Source organism: Eurosta solidaginis, chromosome 1 (assembly GCF_040869045.1).
Source record: "Eurosta solidaginis isolate ZX-2024a chromosome 1, ASM4086904v1, whole genome shotgun sequence".
In the NCBI taxonomy this organism is placed as follows: Eukaryota; Metazoa; Arthropoda; class Insecta; order Diptera; family Tephritidae; genus Eurosta; species Eurosta solidaginis.
In genome coordinates, this window is record NC_090319.1 from 71,753,161 (window position 1) to 71,763,833 (window position 10,673).

A 10,673-nucleotide genomic window follows, 5' to 3' on the forward strand; every position below is an offset into this window, starting at 1 on the left:
ATTTATTGCTTTTAAAGACTTTTTCAATAACATTAAGCTGTATTTTTTGAAGCGAAAAATCTGAAATAAGTGCACGGGGGAGGGTTCGACAATATGTTTTGGGAGGCTTCGACAAATTGGCGAAGCCTCCCTTCTAGCTTTTTTACTTAGCAAGTAATATTTTACAGCCATCAAGATGCCAAATATCTACAAAAGAAAGTTCCCTGAAAAGATCAACAACGAAGACAAAATGATAAAAGCCATCGAGGAGATAAAACAAAAAAAAGAAACACCATCAAGGGCTGCTCGGAAATATAACTTGAAGCGGACAACACTAATATCTCGAATTTCAAAAGAGCAAAGAAATTTCGGAACTGTTAAAAATTTTCGGTCGAAGTTTTCTTCCAATCAAGTACTTACAGCTGCAGAAGAAATGTTCAAAACTTCATCATGGATCGACGTATGACTTGGCTAGACGATTCGTTTTTATGCTCAGCTGAGCAGAGCTCACAGAGTATACTAACTTTGTTCGCATAACGGTAATGGCATAAACTAATCGAGATAGATATAGACTTCTATATATCAAAATGATCTGGATGAAAAAAGAAATTAATTTAGCCATTTCCGACCGTTCGTCTGTCCGTCCATCTGTAAACACGATAACTTGAGTAAATTTTGAGGTATCTTGATGAAATTTGGTACGTAGGTTCCTGGGCGCTCATCTCAGATCGCTATTTAAAATGAACCAAATCGGAGTACAACCACGCCCACTTTTTCGATATCGAAAATTTCAAAAAATCGAAAAAGTGCGATAATTCACAACCAAAGACGGATAAAGCGATGAAACTTGGTAAGTGCGTTGACCTTATGACACAAAATAGAAAATTAGTAAATATTTGGACAATGGGCGTGGCACCGCCCACTTTTAAAAGAAGTAATTTAAAAGTTTTGCAAGATGTAATTTGCCAGTCGTTGAATATATGATGATGAAATTTGGCACGCACGTTACTCCTATTACTATATGTGCGCTAAATAAAAATTAGCAAAATCGGATGACGAACAGCCCACTTTAAAAAAAAAAAATTTTTAGTCAAATTTTAACAAAAAAATTAAAATCTTTACAGTATATAAGTAAATTATGCCAACATTCAACTCCAGTAATGATATGGTGCAACAAAATACAAAAATAAAGGAAAATTTCAAAATGGGCGTGGCTCCGCCCTTTTCAATTTAATTGTTCTAGAATACTTTTGATGACATAAGTCGCCAAAGCTCTCAGCTGAGTATGTAATGTTCGGTTACACCCGAACTTAGCCTTCCTTACTTGTTGTTTTTGTTTTTATGTTCACTGACAAAACAAATTTCTTTTACACTGGTGTAGTCGTGGAAGTTGAAAATTCGACTTGCGTCGCGAAATTCCTCAGACGTCAAAGTAAAACCCAATATTTCTATGTACCGATTGTAGAAGACAGACACTTGGTTTCAAAGCAGGATATAATACGTATATTGCCCACACCTGAACATCCATCAGGAACGTCACGCGCGCAAAGCAAGTTTATTTTTAACTTTGAGTTTTTAAATTTAGATGTTCGTTAAAAGTACAGTTATACTTTATTTTATGCTTACATTTTTTATGTTTTTTTTTCGAAAAATTGGTTACTGTATTAAAATAAATAACATCAAATATGAATTAAAAATTGTATTTAGAGTTTTTTCCAACATCCTTTTTTATTTTGCTGGTTAAATGGCTATATTTGATAAATTTTGAAACCTCCCACCCAATGTCGAAGCCACCCAGATGACTGACAAAGCCTCCCTGAAAAAGGGAGGTTTCGTCATATTTTTTGTTTTTGGTTATTTGATTATAACTTAAAAAAAAAAAACATGTGGAATATTAACCACAAATCCGAAGTGTCATAAACATACATGGCATCAGTAATTATGAAAGGAGCTATCTATTTCTCATTCTAGTTTCTCTAAAAAATCATTTTTTCTTAACCTGTCGAAGCCTCCCCCCTCTACCTTACAAGTTAATTTTTTATTTCAAATAAAAGAATTAATTAATTTAGTAATTTATAAATATATACTTTTCGTTATTGCATTTCTTTAAAGTTTATCAAATTTATTTTAAAACTTAGGCATTTCGCCTTCAAACGATTATTAAATTTTTATAGAAATCAATACGTCTATCGAGTTTGGTACAAATTGGTAAAGCGTTACAAAGATCAAACTTTTTAGCATAAATGGGCAGTGCCACTCCCCTTTTCCAAAATTCGTTGGCTGTTTAATCTTTAGCTCAAATAAAATTTCATTGAACCATTTTCAATAACTTTTAGTTATTAATAAAATACATATTTGGCTTGTAAATTAAAAAAAAATATGTAAAATTTTACGATGAATTTTGAAGCACCTTGTTATTGTGGCACCAAAAACGGACATTTGAGTTTTATAAGAGTATTTCCATTTAAAAGAAACAATACGTCTATCGATTTTGGTAGTTATTGATTACGTGACTACTTAGATACAACTTTTTATCATAAGTGGGCAGTGCCACGCTATCTTATCAAAATCATTAGTTTATCTTATTTAATGCTTAAATACGTCATTATAAGACAAATCTCATTTTATTTATTTTTTTTTTTTTACTCAACAAATTTTGTTTTTGCATTTTCTAAAAATTTTCGACTTTGACGAATTTTTTTTAAGCACCCTGTATCTGTGACATTCTGAACTTTCACACAATAAATTAGCTTTCATTTGCATTTTAAATATCTTCATTGGTACAAAAGTTATGATTTTTGCAAAGAAAAAACTCAAAAGGCGCCACTGTGCGTTGGCTGTACATTACCTGGGCAAGCATTTATTATTGCCATTTCATTGGCGTTCTGCTACTTATTTTTTTTTTTAGTTTAATTATTGCAATATTATTTTATTACATTTACAGACGATGTAGTGCAGTGAAAAATCGTTGTGTTTGTGTACCGTTATGTTTGCCGGAAGTGCAAAAATGGTGCCCGTAATGAGAAGAGAAAATCGATTCGTGATTTAAAAGTATGTGTTAAATAAAGAAGTACCAAGTTGGTATAGGTCTCATTCCTGTAGTCTTAAGAACGTGTTCTTTATAACGGAGATCATGTCTCGGCAATGTTGTGCCACAATGCCTCCCAAATTATTGTGTCCCACAAAAGTGTAACAAAACTGTTTTTCAGTTAGAGAAATTGTACCCTGCCTGAAACCGCATTTGTACTTGAACAAACAAAAATGCAGCGATTTAAAAGAAAACTTAGTAAATAAGTTTGAGCTTACCTGAAAAGTCAGCATGCAAAATTAAGTAGAGATGAAACAGTAAACTCACCCACAAAGAAAAGTGTATTTGTAAACCTCAGTGCTTAGCGCCCACCGTATCAGAACGTATCACTATAAAATACAAAAAGTACTCGCACAATTTCACTACCCGTAGTTATGGGTTAACATTAGATACTTGTGACAAAGTTCATTTTTTTTGTATTCTCTTCTAAACTTTCAACTGCAAGTGCAGTTGATTTTGACACTTTTAAAAAGTAGCGGTACCCATCACCTGATCGATGAACATGATTCAATTACTAGAGGTTTGTTCTCCAATGATGACAGATCTTTGACACTCCCAAAGTGAAAAATCTGGACGGGTTACTTTTACGAAGTAAGGAAAACGGGGAATAATTCAATCCCCTTCAGCGAAAATTGTAGTAGAAAAGTATCTTTGGTAGTATATTAGTAAAAAAAAAAGAAATAAATGTAAGGCGCGATAACCTCCAAAGAGATATAAGGCCGAGCTTCTCTTCCAATTTGCGTCGTGCTCCTGTTTGATTTTCCCTACAAATTGGCCGGACGGGACCTATGTTTTATGCCGATTCCGAACGGCATCTGCAAGGCAGATGAGTTTTCACTGAGAGCTTTTCGTGGCAGAAATACACTCGAAGTGCTTGCCAAACACTGCCGAGGGCGACCCCGCTTAGAAAAATTTTCTTCTAATTGAAAAACCTTATTTCTAAAATTTTGATGTTGCTTTGCCCGGGGTGCGAACCCAGGGCATACGGTGTGGTAGGCGGAGCACGCTACCATCACACCACGGTGGCCGCCAGTAGTATATTAGTAGTGATAGCAAATTTGTAAACGCCAAAAGTTTTTGGGGAAATAATTCATTTTCTACTAAATATTTCGTGAACTGATAAAGTTATGTTGGTTTTGTCATTCTTTCAGAATTTGTTTGAAGAATGCTTTGCGTTAGAATTTTATTCAAAAATGCACTATCTCAAAATTTGTTTCAAAACTCCCTATATAAGCATAGGTTCAATGCATTTTGACATAAAAGGGAGTTAATGAAAAGCATTGTGAGGAAAAGCGTTCTTCAATCTAGCTCTAATATATGGCGGTTTTGTGACAAATCCTGAAATGGGAAATTTTTGAAAAATATTTTTAGATAGCACGATTTTGAACAGGCAGCCGACATGGGATGATACTTTACTCAGCAGCCGTAATGAACTGACACAAACAAAAATAAAATAAAATGGCTTAATGTCTTAAAACTTTATACTTCGACCTTGACTTTGAAAGAAGAGTTAAGCTTGTGTGCGGTCCTGTTACACAGGGAGTATTCGCCTTTTTATTCTGAAATATCGGAAAGCTCTTTGCCGTTAACTATTCATGGAAGTGTTCCGGATGAACCGAAGGTCGACTTCAAATACGCGCGCAAAAATATCGACAGAGGCGTATTGACCTCGATAACAATAATTCGAAGGCTGAAATAAAAATTGTATTTCGTTCAAAAGATATTAACGAAAAACCGAAAAGTTAGACCGGGTTTCGTTGGCGGCCTTCAGTCGAGCTTATAAAAAATTACCCTGGCCGGTGGGATCAATGAGGTGGAAAGGATGACGAAGGGTAAGTGAAAAGGAGTCAGACGGAGCATAAAGAAAAGGGGACCGCTGATAGCCGAAATAATCGAGCGGTCCAAGGTAGGGTGGGCTTCCTACGAGGTGTGTGCATCTCTACAGGAAGAGGAGATGGTTGTAACATCCGCCCCGCATCATGGTGGACAAGGGTTGAGGACCCCGACCCTTCACACTGAGCTAGCTGGGGGAAATCCACCTTGATTGCGCAAAGAGGCGGATTCATACTAGGTGTACGTTACAATAATTAATAATAACATATTAATTAATAATTGTCACGTACACCTGTTAGAGGTGAATCCGCCCCTTTTCGCAGTCAAGGTGGAATGTCCCCCAGCTAGCTCAGGACGAGAGGCCGGGGCCCTTAACCCTTGTCCACCTTGATGCGGAGCGGATGTAACAATCGTCATTATATTACCTTCAATACACACCCCTCGCAAGAAGCCCACCCTACCTTGGACCGCTCGAGTAATTCGGTTTCAGCAGGTCCCCTTTTCCTCTGCTCCAAATGACTCCTCCTACCTACGCTAATGTCATCTTTCCCCTCCCCAACCGGTTAAATTTAGCAAAGCATTTTAATTTCTTCTTTCAGTTCAATTTACTTCTAACATATTTATTTAAATTTCTTAAAACTATCCAAGGCTGTAAAAAGGACTTTGGTTCCTAACTAACCACGTATCTTAAATGTACATTGAGTTATTTAAAATGGAATATGTATACCGAGATTTTTACATTAATTACACTATTTATGAGGTGGGATCAAAATTAAAAGCGTGCAAAATGTACACAAAATCCTTTTCAGAGCACAACAACATTACTACAACCACACGAAAATTGTCAACTTCATCTGCAAATATCTCCGGACAGAGATACAATTTTTCTGTTCCGCCTTCGGATTATTGTTGTCCACCTCTCTCGATATTTTTGGACGCGTATTATTAGTCGACTTCTGTTCTAGAGTACATTTCGTTATGGCATCTCCATTATTTACTAATGACATTTTCACATGAGTCGTGACTAGTCCGGTTTTTGACGTTGAACGATGAATTTTGAATTGGTTCAGGTTTCGTATGTTCATAGGTTTACGAAAGTGAACAATTTCTTGGTGTCCGTACTTTTCATAAAACCTATGTTCAGCCACACTAATAGATCGTGGCATAGTTAATAAATTCACAATAAAATTTAAAAAAATGTTCTAAGGAATTATGCAGTTTGGTATTTATCGGGTATTTGTAAACTGATTGCTTCCTATTTCTACTACTAATATTTTTCGAAAAATCGCAAAGAAACAACACAGTTAACGGATGTCAATTCGATTTGGGAGCAAAATGGCTGCAATTGTCAAAAAATGTATCAGTCGAACAAACCTCTTGTGATTGAATCATGATCGATGAATAAATAAAAAAAGTAGGGCTGCCATGTCTGGAAAAACTTCACAAAAACAATTAAATACTCGTTTGAGATATTTCCATTTGCTAGCAAGCTGTGATTTTAATGAAGATTTCGTTTGAACAAAACAGGCTTGAGCTCGTTTTGAACCCGCGATCTTATAAATCAGTAGGCTGACATGAAAAATTGTTAATACATCCTAGAGAACGGGGAAAAAGTGTCAATAAATATGGCACTATGGCATCATTGCCTTGATACAAATTCAATTTTCACATCGTTTATGCAGCAGATGTCGCAGCGCTGTGAAAATCAATTTGCAAGAAACAAGGATAGAAGTAGAAATAATGAAGGCAAACAAACAACCGCTGTAATAGCCGAATGGTTATAGCAGCGGCGCCTAAGCGATGCTGATGAAGGAATTTAGCAGTTTTTTCTTTCTTCTATTCTAATTTAAAAAAAAATTCATTTAAGAAAAAATTTATCATAACAATAATAATGATAAAATAATTATTGTTACGTCTTGAGCTCGATTTGAACCCGCGATCTTATAAATCAGTAGGCTGACATGACAACAATAATTGTAAAAAAAGGAACATTTTTATTGCCTTTTAATTTTTTCGTGCTGAATTGCTAACGTCAGGCTAAACGTCATACAGTCAGGGCCCGTATTACGTGTACGATCCGTGATCATTTTTTAAATCACAATAGCTCTGAAATGGTGGATCAGATTAATGGCATATTTGAACTAGCGACAAACAGTACTCGTTAGATCCATAACTTATTATAATTTTTAGAAATAGTTTGACAGTTGCAAGTGAAAATGGTTTTCAGTCACTGATCGTGACACGCAATACGGGCTAAGGCTTAACGTTATACAAAAGTGTATTTCAAAAATGCAGAAAGGTAAATTTTCTGCCCTGTTAAGCTTTGACAAGGTGGCCGATTGCCCTGCAATTCAGTTGCCGCTAGCATAATTTGGCGGATTAGTTTGGTAAAACTAATAGTCATAGTAAAATAAAATAGGTTTTAAATTCAGTTGCAGCTTTTTGACATAATTTTCTATGAGCTATCTGGCAAAAAAGCTACAACTAATTTTAAAACTAATTTTGGTGGCCTTTTGGATAATTCATCAGCTGCAAAATTAATTCTTTGATGGTGGTCTGAATCGATCTTTGTATATCCAAGGCCGCGCACATCCAGGACTATGGTGCTTTCCCTGCTTCAACATGATAGGCGTTTTTCCGCTGTTTTTGACCAGGTGACTGTGAGGTAAATTAAGTTTAGTACTACGATTGAGCCATTTTTAGATGGTTATTTTTATATTATCGTGGAGGAAATTCTTATTTTCTATCTGGTTTCGTTCCTAAAGCAGGAGGCCTAACCACTCAAAAGGCTTTAAAAAAGTCAATATTTATCATAAATTTCAGAATTTACCTAAACATAATGGTCAGCGCTGACTTCGGCTCGATGAACTTAGCCCAAAACTCATACTGGAAAGACTAATCGGTTGAAAGGGCCCTACACGAGGTGGCTAGCGTCTTCGAGAAATCCTTGACCTGCATAGAGAGGAAGAAAGCGGACTTTCCCGACATCTTTCAATAACGTTAAAGCTGAGTCCATCTACATGCCACTTATACCAAATGGAATTGACTGGATGGGAAAACTATTGACGCGGGATTGATATGCAGAAGGCTGTGTTGACTCTCCTATAGATACTACTAATAGTAAAAAAATCCTGGAAACCTTCAGAGCAAAAATAACGAGGGCAGTCGCCTACTGCAACGACTAAGTAATACTAGGCGAAGGGTCAGTAACACGTCTTGGAACATCCATGCTATGCACCTTACAGAAATTTGAAAGATTGCAACGTATGGCGTTTTCGAGTTTGATGGACGCACTAGAAAAAAAAATCAATTTACTTAATGTTGGGCAGGGGCAAAGCCTAGTACATTTACCTGGAAATATCAAGTACAGTGAACAGACTGAGAGAATCCAACATGAAGAAGCCAAGTACGGTCACACAAGGATATTGGATTTGCACGCGGTCATTTTTCGGTTTTTCGTTTTTACTTTTTGACTTCGGATTCTCGATCCTGTGGATCCAAAACGCGTCTTTTGGTAACCCTCTTAATATTTTTGTATGTGTATTAAGAATGTCTTGCTGTCGTATAGAAGTATTCCCTTGACTCCCAGAATAACGCCAAATCCTCCGTAGCGATCTCAAGCACTGCCGACATTCCTTAAGGGCCCATTACTGATACTTAGCATAGACTTGACTTGACTTAGCAACTTAGCCACGATTATACTCCACTTAGCGCATACAATTTGGCATAATAATCAATAAATGTCAATTTGTATGACAAAATGTCAAAATGAAATGGAAACAAACAAATGGCATCTCGAAATGTAAACGACACTTAGAACTTACATAGAAAATCAAAATTCAACAGACTTCTAAGTTAAGTGTTGCTAAGTTTTGAGTAATCAGTAACATGCAATGTTCATTTAACAGAACTGTAAGTGACAGTTCTCAAGTCAAGTCAAGTATATGCTAAGTATCAGTAATGGGCCCTTTAATTTAATTTGAGTATCATTTGGCACACACACTGCGTTAATTCTATGGCCCATAGTCATAGTCAAAATAAAATGGATTTTACATTTAGTTACAGCTTTTTTGACAGATAGCTCAAAGAAAATTAAGTCAAAAAGGTGTAAATAAATTTAAAACCTATTTTATTTTGACTGTGATTATGCGCCTATAATTTTCCTTTGCTGAATTCTCGCTGCTGGCAATGCTTGTTTACGCTGAATATAATGACATTTGGAAAATGTCAAAGTGACGTGCGAAATGTCAACCCATTTCTCTTTCTCTATATCCGTTCAACCATAAAACCTGTAAGTGAAAATTTCGTTGAAAATTATGTATTTTCCATAAAATCATGCGAAATATGGAAAAATCACAGTAAAAGCATTTAATAAATTGTTAAATGATGCTTTCGTACATATTATGGAGACGTTATTTTGTGGGATTCGTTTGATATAAACGGAGTAAAAGGGTGCTAAAATTTGGCTTAGCTATATTATATTTGATTATATATCAATGCAAAGTTCTCAAGGCAATTTATGGAAACAACTTTATTTTATTATGCTGTTATTTAAAAAATTTTGTGATTTTAGGCATTGCAATTGATTTGCAAAACAACTATGATGGTGCTTTGTATTTACATTTGTGCCCACTTTTCTCTTATATTTTCATGTATCTACCTGCATCCATACATCATGATGCTCTCACAAATGGCATTGTTTTCCTCTGCTAACAACAGCCGCAAAGATGAGGAAAATTATGAAACAGGGCAAAATCGTAATCGTCCTTAGTGGACGTTACGCAGGCCGCAAGGCTATCATTGTGAAAACGTCAGATGACGGCACACCGGAGAAACCATTCGGACATGCACTCGTCGCCGGCATTGATCGGTATCCACGTAAAGTGACGAAGAAAATGGGCAAGACCAAGTTGAAGAAGAAGTCAAAGATCAAGCCTTTCCTCAAAGTATTAAACTACAATCATCTGATGCCAACTCGTTATACTGTGCATGATATTTCTTTCGATAAGCTGTCGCAAAAAGACTTGAAGGATCCCGTAAAGAAGAAGACACATCGTTTCCAAACGCGCGTTAAATTCGAGTCGACATACAAGGAAGGCAAGAACAAGTGGTTCTTCCAAAAGCTGCGTTTCTAAATATTAGTTTAATTGGTACGTAGTTAAGCCCCCTTTAGTTTTTATACATTTAAAAACATAATTTTTTATGTTTTTATTGTGATGAGATCAGTTGGAGATGTGAGAGTGTTATAATGCAATCAATAACATTCTTAAATAAAATGTTTCTTAAAAATAAACAAACGATGTGTTCTTAAGTAAAAATTGATGTATAGGAGAATATTGTCGTGGTTTCATTTCAGTAATATTATCAACATAACGGTTAAACCCAACAAATATTCGGACTCAGAAAGGTGTCTTAATCAGATCGTCTATGCTCATTTATTAGTCCGGAATGAATGTATTTCACTTCTTGCGATGGTCGAGCGATATAAGCTTAATTTCAAATAAAAGTTGGTGTTGGTGTTGTAGCGATTAGGTTACTTTTCGAAGGCTTTGGGGAGTGTTATCGATGTGATGGTCTTTTGCCGGATACAGATCAGGTACGCTCCGGTAACACAGCACCTTAGGGTGCTGGCCCGACCATCTCGGGAACGATTTATATGGCCACATTAAACCATCAGGCCACCCCTCCCTCCCTACCCCCAAGTACCATGAGGAGCTTGGGGTCGCCAGAGCCTCGTATGTTAGTGAAACGGGATTCGCCGCTCGAAGGTGAG

The 10,673-nt window shown here is 36.2% G+C and overlaps 1 protein-coding gene across 1 annotated transcript; it reads left to right on the forward strand.

Annotated features, from left to right (window-relative positions):
- Positions 1-9,054: 9,054 nt before the first annotated feature.
- Positions 9,055-10,197, forward strand: LOC137243957 (large ribosomal subunit protein eL27-like). Its single transcript, XM_067772364.1, has 2 exons — positions 9,055-9,191; positions 9,620-10,197. The coding sequence occupies exon 2, from the start codon at positions 9,628-9,630 to the stop codon at positions 10,033-10,035; it is 408 nt and encodes a 135-aa protein (XP_067628465.1). The 5' UTR covers positions 9,055-9,191; positions 9,620-9,627; the 3' UTR covers positions 10,036-10,197.
- Positions 10,198-10,673: the final 476 nt, after the last annotated feature.